At 41.6% G+C, this 18,635-nt stretch overlaps 1 protein-coding gene across 1 annotated transcript; it reads left to right on the top strand.

The window, feature by feature from the left end:
- Positions 1 to 13,472: 13,472 nt before the first annotated feature.
- Positions 13,473 to 18,605, top strand: tmem161a (transmembrane protein 161A). Its single transcript, XM_070832844.1, has 10 exons — positions 13,473 to 13,571; positions 13,656 to 13,739; positions 13,919 to 14,010; positions 14,211 to 14,367; positions 14,694 to 14,909; positions 15,055 to 15,198; positions 15,316 to 15,429; positions 15,556 to 15,730; positions 15,882 to 15,978; positions 16,587 to 18,605. Exons 1-10 carry the CDS (start codon positions 13,474 to 13,476, stop codon positions 16,889 to 16,891), a joined length of 1,482 nt encoding a protein of 493 aa, XP_070688945.1. The 5' UTR covers position 13,473; the 3' UTR covers positions 16,892 to 18,605.
- Positions 18,606 to 18,635: the final 30 nt, after the last annotated feature.

Raw genomic sequence — 18,635 nt, 5'->3', positions numbered from 1 at the left:
TGCACGAGCTGAGCACCTCGGTTCACTATTGAAAAAAAATAGAATAGAATAGAAAAATAAAGGACTCTTTCTTTGCCCTTTGCTTCTGTCATTGCAAAACTTCTAAAAGAAAAAAAATCTAAAAGAACAAAGATTTATGAGTCTAAAGACTAGAAGACTAAAATATGTTTGAAATATAAAATATGCTATATAATACACGTGTTTAAATGTATTAAAACTAGTGTGTTAAAGAAAAGTGGAGAGTCGAGTTCAGCACCTCCAGTAACAAGTCCAGTCTCTGTCCTTGGTGCTGAAACGAATGAAATTAATTCACGGCGCAGTTCTTAAATCCGAGGGTGTAAAAAGAAAAACACCCCAAAAGAAGGAAAATGATGTGAGTTTGTTCAGCTTAATGTGCCATGATCTCATAAAATGTAATAATAGAGATTTTGAAATTAAATCTGAGTAGCCGTGTGAAGGTGGAAAATAATTTTCATATTGTGATGGAGGAGTCACACAACCTCACAGCATCCAACAGAGCAGGTAGCCTGCAGTCTTCAGACTAAACACTTTCTCACTGGAAGTGTTCAGTTAATCACACTGTAAATAAGGATCTACATCAGCAAATAGACCTCAAGTAGCAAAAGCAACTTTTTGTTTTCTTTTTTCTATAACTGGTATTTTAGCCAGGAAAAGAAACGCCATTTATCTTTATTTAACCTTAGATTTAAATATTAGGTTTAATGGGTTAAATACGAGGTTTAATTCAATTTTACGGCCGAACTCGACATCTGATGATATTAGTCATTATGCTGATTTCAGTATTATGTTCACAGCGAGACTTCGCGTACTCAAGTTAATTCAAGTTAAAAATCGCAATAAAGCTTCGTCGCTTTGGAATTAATATGGCACTCTGTGTGGTATGAAAAATGATGTGTTCTAAGTAGAAATGTTTGTGAGGGAGAGAGGCTATATTCAATTTACAGTGGGCCTGCACCTGTTGCACTGTGCAATATACAGAGAAAGAAAGAAAGAAAGAAAGAAACTTTGTGGGCAACCTTTTGATCAATTTACAAATGTTGTACAATTCTGTGTATAAATCTGATTTGTTTTGCTTATCAATTAAATTGAAACGCACACACATTTCTATATTTAAATATTTCCTTTGTGTATAAGATATAATATCAGGCATTTAAATATACAATAATCTAATGTAACTATTCATTTTGGTTTTAAAAAATACTCTCATCCATGGAAATGTAAATCCTGCTAAATAACCCCAATAAGTGTCTCCTCTGTTTCTCTTTACAGCCCGTTGGCAGAATAAACTTTAACACTAAACACCAAAAACCGAATAAAAGTGACTTTGTGTGTTTCTAAGAATTTGCTGGCTCTCTATTGTAGTCAGCAGCAAAGGCCTCATTAATTAATTTCACACTGTAGCTCCGGAGAAGATTTTCCCACAAACAAGTGACCAAAAAAAAAAAGAAAAAAAGAAGAAGTAAAGAAAAGAAAAGAAAAGAAAAGAAAGGAGAATGAAAAAAAAAAATCTCCCAAAGAAAGAAAGAAAAAAAGTCAACATCAAGTTCAACAACGTGCTGGTGCTCATTAGCATCACAATGCTGTCTGGGAGCACACAAGTCTTCTTAACAAGAGGCTCTGGCGTCAAGTCCCTCCACCTCCCAGCCAAGGGGACATTTTCCCAGGCTCTGCTAACAATCACACAACTGTTTGCTTTATAAACGCCAGCTCTGGGGCCACTCAGCCCGCCTCATCACCGCTCAATGGATGCTCCCGCTAATACGGGATGGAGCAGCCTGCTGCCACTCATCACCTCAGGCTGCACCACATTACAAAGTGTCTTTTTAGTCATAATGTCAGCCTGTTACAATGATATATTATCATCTTAGATTCTGTAATTTCACTTTTGCTGTTATTACTACTTGATTTAGTTTATTAGTTATTAGTGTTATAGCAAATAACCAAACTGTCCACATTTCCACAAAAACATCCCAAATCCACAAAAATCATACTCACAAGCAGTCAGCTTTGAATAAATCCCGCATCTCCGCATCCAGTCCATTCGGTATTTTAACGCAAGTGCGACCAAACTAGAAGAGCCAGGAGTCCAGGGGGAGAAACCCCAACGTTGCACGCCTTCGCCGCCCGAGAGGAGACCCTCACAATGAGTGGATCCAACCCACGGGCGTGATTTTAAAACCGCTGGCATTACTTTTGCTTCAGTGGCGACCGAGAGGCCGGAGAGACGCTGCTGCCAGCATCCCAACATCTCCTCACCAGCCTCGGATGACAGTGTGCGCTGAGCTGCTGCGTCGCTGGTCCCCTCCTCTCCCCCCCTCCCTCTCTCCCTCTCTCGCCCCCCCCCCCCCTCTCTCTCTCACACACACACACACACACACGCACACACACACACCGGCTGCCGTGGACGACGTGTATAGAAACTCAAAAACATTTCGCACCGCTCATACATTGACTAGTGTGATCTGATCTCCATTGTTCTGACTGAATAGCGCGTCTCCCTGCTTAGTAGCACCCAGCGTGTGTTTTTGGCATCATTTGACAGACGTGGCGCGCGACGTGCAGCCTTCTGTGGCTGTGGCACGTCGGTGGAGGACCTGGTGGAGGAAGGCACCACCGGGGAGCTTTGGGAGACATGCAGCAGACCCAACATTTGGATTTGAGGAGCGGGAGGGAGGGATGATTGCAAAACGCGTTAGCTCGACGCTGCGTGGTGCCAAAGCAGCTTGGCAGAGGGTGGTAACACGAGTGTGCCATAGAAGGTACCTACAGTCCTCACCCCCCGCCCCTCTCCTGTCCCCTCTCCTGTCCTGAAGGCACCGGGCTGAGAGCCAGCTTTGGGCCGTGAAGCCGGCATGAGAGAGAAAGACCTCGGCTGGGCAGTGATCCCCAAACCTGCACCTTGCTTGACTGAAGCACCTGAGTCAACAGCTTGCAGGGAGACCGAGTCAGAGCGAGCCATTAACCGGCAGACACGAGTGCAGGTGTAGATTCTGTAGTTTCCTCGCGTTTCTGATCAGGCTGCAGGAGGGAAAAGGGCGCAGAAGAAGAAGCGATTTGTGAGAAGTGGGAGCGATCAAAGAGCAGCAGGCAGCAGCGGAGCGTGTGATGCTGCTGCCGCAGCCTCAGCAGCGCCAGGAGGAGCAGATGCTTTCCCGGAGCTCCTGCGCGTCACGATGCTTTACGTGGTGCGACGTCTCCTTCCTCTATGTGCGTGACAGAGCGCACGGTGGACACCCGCGTGCCAAAATGTCACCCATTAACAGAGTGAAAACGACTGAATTAAGTCTTTAAAAAGGGAGCAAGAAGCTGATGCACACAGAGGAAAGTCAACGCTGCGTGCAACAAAACGAGCCTCTGAGCTGAGCGTGGTTGTTGACGTGCTGACGTCAGGCGCCGGGATAGGTTACTCCAAATATGTTACCCAATAAGTGTGTGTGGGATCCACGGTGGAGGCTCGTTCATGGCGTCTGAACGAGACTGATTTATGCCGTGTGTGGACTTTACTGCCGCCGCTACTGCTGCATTTATGAGAAGAGCCTCATTTTGTGGCTTTGTTATTGAGAGAGAATGAGACACTCTCTCTCTCTAAAACCTCTAAAAGGCTTTTTGACTTTCCAAATAAAAAAAATCAGTGTGTGTGTGTGTGTGTGTGTGTGTGTGTGTGTGTGTGTGTGTGTGTGTGTGTGTGTGTGTGTCCAGATGCCAATTTAGCAGAAGTTAGGATCTAGTAAAAACTGGACTATGATAAAAATCAAAGATCAAATATCAGAGGAACAATCGTGATTAACACTTGCAGGCCAAAAATCTGTTTGGTGCAAATGATGATTATAAAAAATTAAGCCTATCACACCATTAAATGTGTCACAGTTTGTCTTTATTGTATTCAACATTTTAAGGTAGAAAAGATATTATTATTATTATTATTATTGTTATTATTATTATTGTAGTATTAAGCCTATGGTCTCCAGGACTAGTCGGTATGTAGAATCAATGGACTTAAACTAAGCTTATACTTTCCTATTTGCAGAATTTGACAGACACAACACATTTTATATAAAATATACTGTATGTTTATAGACGTGCATTAATCTTGAATTTTTGAATTTTCTCCACGAGGCAGCAGTAGGATGTGATGAGCTGGAAGCACCAACCAACTGCTAGTTGTGCCTTAAATATATTAACAATCAACAGAGTCCCCATAGAAGGTCATGTTTTGTATGACCTCATAAATAAAAGGTGGCCTACTGTGGGCCTATTAGTCCAGCACATTTAAACAGCTCTGAGAGGCAGGATTAGCTGGGCAGGCCAGACTTTAGTAAAACATTACACAAAGCATGTTATGGACAGTCAGGACAAAGTGTTTCGCACCCTGTTTAAACTCCACAGCGCAGACAACAGGCAGGACGGAGCTCTGAGTGAAACAGCGACACCTGTTGGCCGCGGAGCAGCACTGAGGCTCAGGCCTGAGTGAGGTGTGACTGGCCTGAGAGCAGCACACTGGAAACTCAGTGAGACGGATCATAAGATCATTTCTGCTAGAATATTACAGAAATACAGCATCTAAAGTGACACGGTGGAAAATGATAATACTGTCAAACTCTGCAGATAAAATGATGGTTTGTGTGATGGAGGAAGAGACGGGCCTTTTCTCAATTTACTTAATTTATTCAAACTTAAAGAAACGCCGATGAGAATTGGAGAATTATAAAATGATAATGAGCGTAATGGCGATGATGGGTACAGAATAAATATTTTATTCTTATTAAGTCCCCCTTCACACAGTGAGTGGACAGCACTGTATAATAGGCCCACATGCTGGTGCTGGGATGATGAAATCATTTCTATAATCGTTCAATTTTGCTGAAAAAATGCGAGTTCTTGTAATAATAAAAAATAATATCCTAAATATGTGAGAGTACACAGCAGTGCTTAAAGCTCACAGCCTTCAGAATAAAACAACAGGCTGGCATCAGTGACAGTCTGAGCTGTAAGAGCACATGAAGAATATGTGACACTATTATTATTACATATTCTTGCTTTGGCTTTGTAAAAATAACGGATTAATTGAATTTGAGTCTTTGATTTGTTTGTGTTTGCTTGTCTCTGTGGCTCGAGGAGAGCGCTTCTCTTCGTGAGAAGTACTGACACACAGAGTTACTGGAGCCGCTGCGGAATAAATTCACCAAAGGCTCTAAAAGTGCAGTGCTGATCCACAAAGATTTAAAAACTGAAATTTTGTTGATGTGATTTTAGATTTTTTAGAATCATATCGCCACTAAATCCTGTAGTTTGATTCAGAGTGAAACATGTACATCCTTTTCCTTCTACAGTTTGGGTTCATTTAACCTTATTAATATATGATTTGTTATTTCTGGATAGTGTATAAATAAATGGCCTAATTCCTTAAATAGATCATAAGTTTATGGCGGAAGAGAGGCCGAATAATTAAATCTAAATGGTAAAAACGGTTTTTGCAGCAACAGACAAAAACATGCTCGCAATTCTCTTTTCAGACTCATTATTATTATTATAGCCTTAATTTGTGTAAAGAATGCGCTAGAAATACGTTGTTCTATATAAAACGTATTAGAAATAGGAATTGAAAGAATACTTTGGTCTCTAAAGGCAGTGAAACATAAATTCACGGTGCCACCCAAACGATCAGAGCTAATTCAGCGCAAATGGACCTTTGGTGAATAAAAAGGTTCATTGACTGTGTTTCAGAATTACCTTTTTTTTATTTTCTTATTTGACTTTTGCTTTTGTTCATATAAAGCCAAAGTATAACTGATCCTGTCCCCTTTTAAGACCCTGAGAAAAAAAATTTAATACATCTGTTTATTAATAAATGAAGGCATCCAGTAATCTCCACTCACAGGAATAATGTTTGGTGTATTTACTGGCATTTCCACTGATGTAACGAAATATTTTCAAAAGGTTCTTTAGTTATTTAAATCATTAAATTAACTGATTCTGATTCTCTTGTATGAAGCCTGAATCATTTCCTCCTCACCGAGTCATTTCTTTTGATATTTGTATGTATATGTATAATTCTTTTAATTTGTATTTGAGTTTATTAGTTGACACTACACACACACACACACACACACACAAACACAAACACACTCATAAGTAAAATCCAAATTCAACCTGCTTCCACTTTCCCCCAAAAAATCATTAATTTCTGTCAAATTTCTATGGCTGTTATGTCACCATGCATGACCACACGGAGCCCTGTTGGGTTCAATTGTTATAACTGACCAATTCAAGTGGCCACTTCTGGGAATTGTAATGACTGCTCTTCAAAGGGGCTTGACCTGAAACAGGGACATAAAGGTGTCAGAGGTCACACATGAAGACCAACGGGGAGCAAATATTTGTCCTGCCCCCAAATTAGCACCCAATAGCAGTTAATCATAATAAGTTATTGTTTTGAGAAGATGGATTATAAATACTCAAATCCAAATTAATATCAGGGGACACTAACAGTGCACCTCAGGGCTGGAGGAAAATCCTTTTTAAGGACTAAGTGGTGTATTTCTGTCTTTTACCACCCATGATCTGAAGAGCAGCAACAGCAGGTGTCTTTACGAAAACTTTCTAATCGCTCATAAATGTATTAGAATTTCTTTAGTGGTGTTTATGCTTGTGAAGCAGCATTATGAATGTGAAGTCCTGCTGGTTTTCTCAAGTGCTCCAGACAAAACATAATGATGGGAGCATTTCTCTAAGAGAATATAAATGTATTTCTGATAGTACGACGTTTATATGTATATATATATATATATATATATATATATATAAAAGCAACATAACAACGAATATAACAAAAAAATGTGTTGTTTTACATTGTCTAATACCTCAGCAGACATTTTGATATTGTAAACCCAATTCCCACAAAAACTAATGGAGAGCTCAGATTCTCAAACAGGTGACTTAAAAGCAAATCTGACACTGAAGAAGAAGAAAAGTTAGAAGAAGAAGAAGAAGAAGAAGAAGGAGAAGAAGCACTTGCTGGACTGTGCTGACAGGGCCACGTACAAGTATACCAAGTCAAAGTGTACTACTGATCACCGAGTACTCAGTAGAAATGATCAATTGGCCTAATACGCCTCACTCAGCTGGATCAATAAGGAATCAGGTGAACTGGAATAAAATCAGACACCTCCGAACTCATAAAAGACATCTGGGAGTGTGGCTCATGCAGCACATTTCTCCCACATTGGGGCCTACAGGTGGGAGCCAGAGACAAACTGCAGGTGTCCACCATCGCTCCCACATCAACAAACCTTTACTCACATGAAAAGAAAATCTACACTGTTGCACATAAAGTGGGAGTAAAATGTTTTTTACCTCTTCTCATGAAATGATTATGACAATGTGATTTATTCTTGATAAATAAAGTGTTTATCTTCTCAACTGTATTGATCAAACTCTTCCAAACATATCACAGTGGAACTTAAACCACAATCAACCTTTGCAAACTGTGTATTCAGGCTTTAACAAAATTGGGGGGATTGAACAATTATTCCAACTTTATGGGCAACAGTGTACATTAAAATATGCTGCTAAAATTCACAAACACATGAGTTATGTCTGTTGAATAATTCCAGCAAACCAAATAGTAGTTTCAAAACACAAAAAGTTGAAATTAAAGCAAAATAAAATAATAATCTAAATCACTGCTCCACCTGTAAAAAGCAAAGCGTCAACTTACATTGCGGCAGCTTCTTCAGACGCTCAGAGTTGTGGAGAGATGTTGGTTCATTCCCCGCCATGTGGAAACAGACTGGTGCTCTCGCTGCTTTCCTGGTTTAATTGGGAACAGGCTGAAGTTTATGCAAATGAGCGCTGACATCAGTCCTAACAGCCTCCGCTCCATAAAGGAGAGGAGCAAAGGGCCAAAGTCGCGCCTCTTTTCCCAGGCAATACCGCCGGTCAAGTTCAAGCGCAGCGCCAGTGCGCACGATTGTCATTCAAAACACGGTAATGCACAGAGCAAATTCATTGGGGGAGATGGGAGGCCCGAAAACACGTTTTAGCTTAAAGTGTGCAGCTCTTGGAAGGCGGTAAATGCCTTAATCAATTGTAATAATATCAGTTTATCAGCCCTCAAATAGACACGTTCACAAACAAAGGTGTTTCCTTTTATAAAGCAATGCCAAGACACCCAGTTTCACTTCTGTTTGAGACTGTCCACAAAAACAGCTTTGGCTCTTAATTAATATATGTATATAAACATGTACAGTAGGATATATTCATTTTAAAATTGTTTCTATCCAGTTGGGTTTTTACTTTTCTTGAAAAAAAAAAAAGGTTTTGAAAATTCAGAGCAGATAAAACAGTTTTTGCAGATGGACAGTTTTGCTGCACCTGTTATCAGAAATCCTTTCCTTGGCTGGCAGTGACGCTGGGCTGGCAAAATAAGATGAGCTTTTTGTTTTAGTGAAGCATGAGGATGATGAGGTGAGCCCAGGCAAAAGCCATTTTTGCATATATACTTTCTTTAAATAAAATGTGATGCAAATGTGCATCATAGAGAAGTCGATCCAAAAACAATGTATGAGCTATAGATTTTGTAAGATCAGAGATAAATGAGTAAAAGTGTGTGTGTGAAGGAGGCTGCGAGTCAATGTCAGGAAGGGGTTTAATATTCTGTTTAGTGTAAATGAACATTTCTGCAAACATATTTTCATTTTGCACATAGATTTAAAAGAAAATGGTGCAAGATTAGCCTTGTTCACGTCCTTGTGTGTGCATGTATCAGCCATCTGTGCATGCTGGCCTCTGGATCATCCGTGGGATCATGTATGCCATAAACACTCAGGGAAATAGAATTAGCAGCATACATTTGCGTAATTACAGTATGAGCGTGCAACGATTCATGTCGTCCAAATCCTGAATCTGTGTGAGGACAAGCCAAAGTAACGGCTTAGCACGTCACAGCAGAATATCAGGCCGAGCTAATTCTCTCCTGGTTGGGCCTGGATCTGGAAATAGACGAGTGGATATGCAGATGGGCTTCATTTGTGTGTATGTTTGGTGTGTGTTTACTTGAGAGATCCTCATCACATTACAGAGGATGAAACTGTATCTGCGGCTGTGACACACACATACACACACAATGGCTTTTTCAATCTCAAAACTCAGTGAATAACTCCACTTAAATTGTCTTATTGTGGGATAACATATTCTTTCAACAGGTCTTTTTCACTGAAGACATTTTGACACGTCACAGTAGGAAAAGGGCAGCTGTAAATGATCAAATGGATGATGGCTGAATTCCATTTAGTTGCTTCAGGTGAAGAGTCCTGGTATCACTGCCACACTCAAGAACAGAGCCATCATTAGAGCTTTTCCTGCTATAACAAGTCTCAATAGAAAAAGAAGATAAAACAATAACAAATACAGGTCCTATTCTGGCTTTAAGTGATACAAAGATGAGGCCTGAACACTGTGGTTCTTGCTTTTTTAACAGAAGAAACTTAGACAACATGTTAAAACCTTAATATCATCAAGAAAAGCAATAGGCAACACATGCAGTGTATTTCCTTGCCACATGACACAAGCTACATGTTTGATTAGAAAGACAACAAAGCCGCCTGGCATCACCATATCCGACACCTGCAGCCATGATATTTGGTTGGATAGTGTGCAGCCCAGCATTACAGTGTTTTACCAGTGAATCGCCTTCACTGACTCTTTCTCTGCCTTCTCCATGACATACAGTATGTCTATGTCTGTTAATTAACAGTCATGAGTCTCACTCCTCTTTTACATAAATCCCTGTGACAAAGCAGATCTGGCCCTCCATCGCTGGTTCCCACAGCTATCAACCCACTCTGCAGAGGAGGCAGCAGTTAGGAAAGAGACAAAAAGGAAAAGAGCGGGCAAAATGAAGGGAGACGGGAGGGAGGAAAAAAGCCACAGTGGTGTTGGTGGTGGGAGTTTCCTTTGACGGGGCACCATCGTCACATTTGCATATATTCAAATCAGATGATGAATACCATGCATGGGGGCAAACAAAGACAAGCCAATGGGAGGGTTGCATCCCTGCTGCGGGCTCAGAAGCAGCCGCCGGTATCCCAGCAGCTCCCTGGGAGAGACACAGGGAAGTGGTGTGGGAACCGAGAGGCCCCCCGAGCTGAGCAGGAGGAGGGGAGCCACTTGTAGCCCGCTGTGAATTAGCATTTTATTTGTGTCCATTTTCCTCAGTAATTTCTGCCCCACCACTTCAGCCACAGATGGCTAACATGGCAGAGGGATTAGCATTTGTGTCAAAGATGATGATTATGGAAGTGTTTTTCCACCCAGACAGAGACATTTCTTCTCACAGTGTGACTGACATTTTAATGTGTGATACGTTGGGCAATTGTACAGAATGTCTCAGTTATTTCTGTCGGTTCTTTCTGCTTACATTTTTGCTGGCAAATGCTGACATTAAAAAAGGCACATGGAGGATGAATAAAACAACACACATTGCTCACATGTTGCACTGCCCACATGTGAGGAGGTGATATAATCCTTAAATGCTCTACTTTGTCATATGAGTCCACACATGCTGTTTTATACTGCAGCAACAGACATGACATGGAGGGACAAGCATCTTTATTTTTTTTCCGAGATAATATGCAAAAGTGATAATTAAAATGTGGTTGCTCTGTTTCCCTCTCTGCTCAGAATCATCCCACAAACTAATTGCCCTTGGGTGAAGGCTGGAGTTGCATCAAGAAGATTCATAAAGATAAAACAAGCACACAGTTTAATATTGAGGCTGAACAACTAATTTTATTTGATTTATGTTTACAGATGCCTGTCCGGTGGTGCATACACGCCCACCAGAGATGCTGTTGCTTCATCGCACAAAGCTCCATTTGATCAAATTCACAGCTCTCATTGAAATGTCATGCTCTCGTGCGCAAATTCACAGGGCAAAGGATCAGACACATCTTCGGCAGAAGGGGTGCCATCAATTAGCAGAAAGTGGGAATTCAATCAACTTCGGCAGACCACCCAAATAACGCGAACGCACATGCTAAACACAGATTTGAATGTGGTGAATGGCTTTGGTGAAAGATCTTTTAGAGGGCGTGCAGTTGGAAACACTGTTGGAGGCATACGGGCCTCCGCTTTACAGAGGATGAGCTGACATTATAATGCATGTACAGGCAGGCGTGTGTGTGTGTGTGTGGACAATCATTCTCTTGCTGAGTGATCAAGCATTGCACACATGGAGGATGCATCAGTGCAACCAAAGCTGTCATCTTTGTACCGCGATATTCCCCAAACACCTCATGGTTTATAATAATCTGAGGATCTCGTACAATCCGAGATCATACAATGCAATACAGCAACAAATTACCAAGGTATATACTTTGTCCTCAGGCTGGAAGATAACATTGGTGGCAGTATTAAGTATTTCATCCATCATTCCATCTTAAAAAAATAACACTTACATCAATTAGTGCCCCCCCTCCCCTGTGTCTGTGTGTTTTAATGCCCGTGTAGTGAGTGAGAGGAGCATATCTGAGACTTAAAGCTTCACCATTTGCATAATGTTTGTTTTCATCCAGTGAAATGTTAAGATACACGATGGTGGAAGCATGAAACGTGGAGATTATCATTTGGAGGATCTCGCAGAGGTGTTCAGGGGTATTGAGGAAGAACAAGGACCTAAGACGGATGCAGTTTTACATTTTAATTAGAGATGAGGAGTGGGAGCAGGTTGGTGAAATTAAAAAAAACTACTGGATAAAGACAACATGAAAAAAAAAGTATTTGTAGCTTCTTGTACTTTATTTTGTTTTTAATATATATTATGTCTTCACTAAGCACTTGTCTGCTCATATAGGCAATATTTTTAAAAAGTAAATTACTTGAATATCATGATAGAATTTGTCGCTTCATGAACATTGGAAATATTCTGATATGAATGAATATTGAGGCTGAGGTGTGCTTTTACATGTCACTGTTGGTTGTGTTCGTTTGTCTGAACGATTTCCATTAAATTGTCCAGAGCTCAAGTTTGGTTTCAACAGTGAAGGGAACATACTGAGTCAGACAATATGACTGCTGTTTCCTGCATTTATATTTGTATCAACTTAGCAAATGAACATTGTTATAAAAATGGTTGTCAGGCGTCCCAAAAGTTATAAATGATATATGCTCGTTGGGCTTGTATTGCTAAACTAGAAGTTGGTTAAATAGGACTTTATAGTAAACATTGTTTCTGCATCTTTAGTACAAACAGTGCTGCCTTATGTTGAAGGCTGTCAGATTCTGGCATTTTAGGAGAAAATTACTAACAAAAATACAGATTCTATGACTTTTTTTTCCACAAAAAAAGGTATTTGAAGATTTTTAGGTAATATTGTCAACCAAAAGCATGTTAGACAGGCATCAAGGTGTTCGTCACAATAGTGTTAGCAATAGAAAAAGTGCTATTGTTCACTATTACTAAAATCAGTATGATATGAACCTGACAGCAGTACACAGGTGTTGCTACATTTTATCTTACCTGGTGTTTTTAATGTGAAATTAATCGATTAGAAAAGTCACTAATAACAATCTTAAATAAGCCAAACACCAGTAACTCAAAAATAAGTACAGCGCTTCAGTAACATTTATCTACTTTACCTCACCGCTGTGTAAAAGCAGCAGCAGCATCAGTTGCTGTGCTTGTGAAAAATTGCAAGATATCTAATTTACAACGCTTTCGCAGAGCACCTGAATGCAGCGCGGGTATCCACTACTACATCCGGGACACTCGACACTTTCACATGTCACTTGGTTCAGCTGTCAAGACTTTCCTGCATGTGAAGAAGCTGCGGCAGCTCCTCTGCCTTTAAACACACACACAGAGACAGAGAGAGAGAAGAGAGATGGTAACTTCATTCACACCTCAGCACTTTAGCATGTAGCTAACCCGCCTTAACAGCCTGCTGTGAAGTTCGCCAGCGAGCTCATTTTGCTCCTATTGGTTGCTATGGGAGCTAGTGTGCTAATGCTAGCTAACCAGATAGCAGGCGCACGCAGCAGCACTGACAGGTGGTGAAGTTTAGCTAAATTTAGCACGTTAGCCATTTGCTAAGTTTCATTCATTTTGCAGAGGCTTTCAACACATCCTGTGTTTAAGGTGGTTGAACCTAGTTAATCTCTTGTTACTGTTAGCATTTTAGCATGGCGTGTGGCTTGGTTTCTAACGCAGCCTGTGATATGTGGACTAACTTAGTTCTGGTGCATTAAAAACGACCTGATCTTAAAACTTTCTTGAGTCTTACATGCCGAGTCAACATGAAATACAGTCTGGTCTGAGCGTCACAGTTGAATAGAGGACACTTATAGTCTCTAACCGTCTCTGGTGCATTATCCACTGACACAGAGCTGCAAAATGGGAGTCTCAGAGTTGGATCTCATACTTCAAAACGCGTGTGTTTGCTCTGACAGGCCCTGATGGGAATTCAGCTGGTGGTCAGCTTGCTGGCCGCCAGCATTATGCAGAGGATGGCTCCGCATTGCTCATTTGCCCGCTGGCTCCTCTGCAATGGCAGGTATTCTCACCTTCACAATCTGGCTACACATTATCCACACAATGTGCACAGTTTACACACACATGTGTATATCATTCCTTCCAGTTTGCTCCGGTTCAAACACCCATCGGAAGGAGAGCTGTGTGCACTGGCCGGGAAGCAAATGCCTAAACAGAGCAGGAGAGACAGGTGGGATTTGGGGGAGGGTATGATACTGCAGAAAAGAGTCACATTAAAGTAATGCTGCCTGGAGGAAGAAACTCCCTTGACCAGAGTCAATAGTTAACAGATCTTTGTCCATTCTGAAAAAAAACCATTTTTCAACATTGATAATGTGTCTTCTTTGTTTGATTTTTTTTATTTTTTAGGAGACAGAACGGGGAGAGCAAGCCTCTCACTGTGCCCAAAGACATCGACCTTCACCTGGAGAAAGCTCCAGTCAACACCATTGACGCTTTGGGTAAAACAAACACTCCTTTATCTACACCACAGTGACGCTGTGCAAGTACAAACGCTGCCCAAGCTCAACTGTTGAGTCTAATCCGACACAGCATACATTAATAGCCCCTGCATCAAAATGCATGGAACCTAGTTTTGATTAAGAAGGAAAAAAATCATCTGAGCCCACTAATGTTTCTTTTTTCTTGTTTCTACTTTCAGTGCTACGGTTTTTCCTGGAGTACCAGTGGCTGGTAGATTTTGCGGTCTATGCAACGGGTGTCTTCCTGTTCACTGAGTGTTACTACAGTGTTGTTGATGCCAGAAAAGAGGTCAATATCGGAGCCATCTGGTGTGTCCTGACTATTCTCTTCAGTCTGTATCCTTCAACTGTGAAGTTATTTTATGTCTTGAGAGATGAGTTTGTAAGCATCAATCCTGACTGATGCTACAAAACATAGTTCTTTAATTCTACATTCTGTAGTGTTCAACATCTGTCTGGATCAATTAACAAACAGGAGGAAGCTAGTCTAATCTAGTCACAAAAAATGTAATATCTTATTATCACAGTGTAGGGTAGTAGGATAAAGTTGTATTAAAATAAACTAAAGCTAAAATAGCCTCACTGAGATATAATGAGGGTCTTGGGCTCGATGAATGCTACCTTTTGCTCTTGGTCTTTTTCATTTAACCCCCAACCCTCAGGAAGACCCTTCACACCCTGATGAGCCACTACTTCCGCTCTGAAGAGGGCGGCGAGCGCTCGGTGTGCCTAGCCTTTGGCTTCCTGTCTCTGCTCGTGGCCATGCTGGTGCTGGTGGTCAGGGAGGACTACCTGGAGTTTGGCCTGGAGTCGGGCTTCTCCAGCCTCTTTGACAACTTGGAAATCTTTGCCAAACAGCAGGGCTATGCTGACTGGTCGTAAGTGTTTGCCCCTGCAAAGGCATCTTCTACCCGAAATACTGCTTCTGTCTTTTAAAGGCACAAGTTGTGTTGATTTAATAGTGACTGACATTGCAGGACGCATAGTCGCAGCATAACCTTTTGTTGTTTCGACTCCCTTCAGAATCCCGGTAACCAAGTTGACGGTGAAGCTCGGTCTGGCTGCTGTCTGTGCTTACATCGGTTCCCTCCTGGCCTTCCCCGGCCTGCGACTGGCTCAGACTCATCTGGATGCTGTGCAGATGGCCTCAGACCGTCCACTCATCCAGTAAGAACTATATATTGATATATTGAATACTGCAAGAAGCAATGACCTCCGTGCCTTATTGAAAACATGACATGGGCAGTATTAAGTTCTCTCCGGTGTCTCTAATGTTTCCTGCAGGATTCTGCTGCACATGAGTTTTCTGTCTCCCGTCATTGTGTTGGTTTTATGGGTGAAACCAATTGCAAGGGACTTCTTGGCCAACGCACCTATGGGGAAGACCTCTATCACAATGTGAGTGCGCATACACACTTTCTCATTTTATCTGCTCCAGTTAATCTCTCAGTTCTCAATACGGAAAACGGTGGCCAGTAATACAAGATGTATTTGGTCCTGACTTGTTCTGATCTTGTTCTGTAGAGTGTCCAGTGCAGCGTTTGACAACATGCGCCTGTGGATCATCGTGGCGCTGTGCGTGCTGCGCTTAGGATTGACTCGCTACCACCTGCAGGCCTACCTCAATCTGTCCCAGAAGTGGGTGGAGCAGATGAAGAAGGAGGCAGGACGTATCGCCGCAATTGACATTCAGAGGAAGGTGAGATATCTGAACGATGAAGGGTCCGATTTTAGCTCAGAAGCTTTGCATTCCAAAATCTTTACATGAGTAGAAGCTTTAGTGGGCAGAAGGAAAGTGAAAAAGCCCGAACTGTATGTGCATATTGATAGTTAATGTGTCTGTCTTTCAGGTCACTCGTATCTTTTGCTACCTGACTGTAATCACTCTCCAGTATCTGGTTCCTATTTTTCTCATCCTCTTCTCCACACTGGCACTGAAGGCATTAGGTGAGTTAAATAAGTCCACCACCATCATCACCACACCCACTGCATTTGAGGAAGCGTCAACACTTGATCTTTTTCTATTTGTTGTTTTTCCCCACCACCCAAACACAGACTAACAAGAATAATTCACCATTTTGGGAAATATATTTATTCGCTGTGTATTCGCCACTCATCTCTGTCTGTTGCATATGAAGCCACAGCCCAAAGCCACCTAGTTTGGCTTAGATGGAAACCAAAAGTAGTCCAGCACATAACTAAACTTTAATCTTAGTATGGATTAAACAAACAAGAGATGTTAATAATAATAATTAATAGGCTTTAGAGGTGCTAGTTGGTGGATTTTGTTACCCATACACAGAACCACACTAGATGCTTCTAACCTGGATTGCTAACTAGCTGCTGGCTGTGGCCATTTATTTACCAGACAGATATGTGAGTGGTAACGCATATTTGCCAAGATACCTATCAATGTAATGTCGCATTGAGGCTTTGACATCGAATTAATTACTAGAAACATCCACAGTTTCTGTCGAGGCCCCACTGTCTCACTTTTTCCTCCAAGTTGAACAGTAGAATTCAGTAGTATTGACTGATCTCTTCTGGTCTTGAAGGGGACTTCTCCTGGGGGGCCGGCGCCGAGGAGACCCCCGGGGTGACACCAGCACTGGCGATGCCCACCGCGGCACCAGTGCTGCCCGGTGGTCTCGATGAAGACGAGGAGGGTGTGGAGGACATGGAGGAGGACATCCAGGCCACAGTAGCGCGCCTCTCAGAGACGTTCACGGCGCTGCGGACCGTCCTCACTCCCCTTTTCTTCCGGGGTTTCTTCGCCTTCCTCACATGGTGGGTGGCTGCCTGCCAGGTAATCAGCTCTCTGTTTGGCATCTACTTCCACCAGTACCTTATGCAGAATTAAGTAAGAGCAGTGCCATACTACCTGCAGTGCAGCCCTCTGCTGTTGCCACGCTGTTGCAAAGAGCGGCTGCAGACGGCAAAGGGGACATTTCTTTAAAACAACCACAGACAGAATGCACCTTGTTTTTGACTGTAACAGAAGTTGCGATCAAGGTTCGCCGGGAGTTAGTCAGGTGATGGACATTGTCTGTTGCAATATCGGCTGCCTTGTTGCCCGTATGACTTTTTGTGACCAGCAGGCTTCTGGTATTAATAACACAAATGTACAGACAGAACTGGGGCCTGTATCACAAATCAGCTTCAACTTAGCTCGGCTCTCTTTGGTTTATCTGGCCTCACTTGATTACTGGTATCACAAAACTTATCCAGTCCTCTGAGACGCAGAGTTTTTAATGACATGCAGCATCCAAAGAACGATGAGTGCAGTGCTTAAAATGACACAGTGACACCCGCTGGGAAATTAGGTTACTGTGGTAGCAAAAGATGATATTCAGCCAGCTGAAATGTATAATAAACACCGTATAATCACACAAGAAGAATGGGATAAGAAGCTGTAGAAATAAGAGGATAATTTCCAGTTCCAATTTTTCCAGTGATCCAGTGCTCAGGCTGTTAACCTGCCCTGCAGCAGGTTAGCCGTACAGCACAGGTTACCATGGTGATCTAATCCCCGTTAAAAGTGAACCAGCTTCATGATCTTGGGAAAAATACGAGAGCTGAGCCCAAAGATATCCAGCTAACCCAGTAATCATGCTTTGTGATAGAGGCCCCTGGTCGTCTTCTAGCTACTTCAGAGCGACTTTTCAGATGTATCTATGCCAGTGTTACCTGAACCGTTCTCCACAGAACATTGTTAAATGCTGCATATAAGATGTTTAATTGGTACCAGGGGTGAGTATTAGTGCTTAATCCCTGTGTAGATAAGACGTTTTATTTTCGGGAGGGACTCTTCGTCCCCCCTAAGGAACCGATTCAAGAGTGCTAAATGATTTTTGTTTTCTTCTTCTGCTGTAACGTTTCGATTGCAAGTAAGTAGTAAAGCTCAGATCCATCCTATCAAATTAAATGCTGTTTTAACGCAAATCAGATCTGTGGTTGTGGCCGTGTGCTAGCCAAGAACTGAAGAGCTGTTGCTTTTAATGCTTTTATCTAAAGAGTTTCCTTCAGAAATCCTAAGTGCCTGGGAGCTCAGGGATTTTGAGTGAATTTTAAAATCTCCTTTCTCCCTGATCACGTGTATTTAGAATGAAAAGATTCAGTTTATTGATAAAATGAACAGTCAAACCCTTTTCTGTTTTTCCTTTATTTTCACACACTACTCACTGGCAACATTTTAAGTTGCAGTGTCTTAATCGGCTACATCAGCTTTTAGATATTTCTGCACTCTAATAGCCAATCAGACATGTACATTAAGATTAATCAAAGCCTCTTTAGGATTAGTTTTGCGTCAGTGGATTTTATTTATTCATTTATTTATAATACATTGCCTCAAATAACCTTTGTTATAGAAATGATACAGATGCTGCGATTCTGTACATGTTTGTATTTGTTTTTATTTTTTAGTGTGTGTGTGTTCTTTTGTTTTGTTTAGATAGTCCAGTTGATTTGAATGCTCTGAAATCATTATACTGTGAACTTCATATGAAAATGTTGCTTTTTTTGAAATTTTCTGAATGCATGGTGTGCAAACTTGAAAACCTGTAACCTGAATATGTTTTCTTTTGGTGTTGTCTTTTTTTGTTTTT

This window comes from Pempheris klunzingeri, chromosome 6 (genome assembly GCF_042242105.1).
Source record: "Pempheris klunzingeri isolate RE-2024b chromosome 6, fPemKlu1.hap1, whole genome shotgun sequence".
Lineage (NCBI taxonomy): Eukaryota > Metazoa > Chordata > Actinopteri > Acropomatiformes > Pempheridae > Pempheris > Pempheris klunzingeri.
This window is presented reverse-complemented; position numbering and strand designations above follow the sequence as displayed.

What these genes read in the sequence shown, in the direction of transcription:
- tmem161a (XM_070832844.1), top strand. Translation starts at nt 13,474, where the DNA reads ATGGGAATTCAGCTGGTGGTCAGCTTGCTGGCCGCCAGCATTATGCAG. An exon ending in CAACACCATTGACGCTTTGG is followed by an intron (nt 14,011 to 14,210) that starts GTAAAACAAACA and finishes TTCTACTTTCAG; the next exon opens with TGCTACGGTTTTTCCTGGAG. An exon ending in ACTGGCACTGAAGGCATTAG is followed by an intron (nt 15,979 to 16,586) that starts GTGAGTTAAATA and finishes CTGGTCTTGAAG; the next exon opens with GGGACTTCTCCTGGGGGGCC.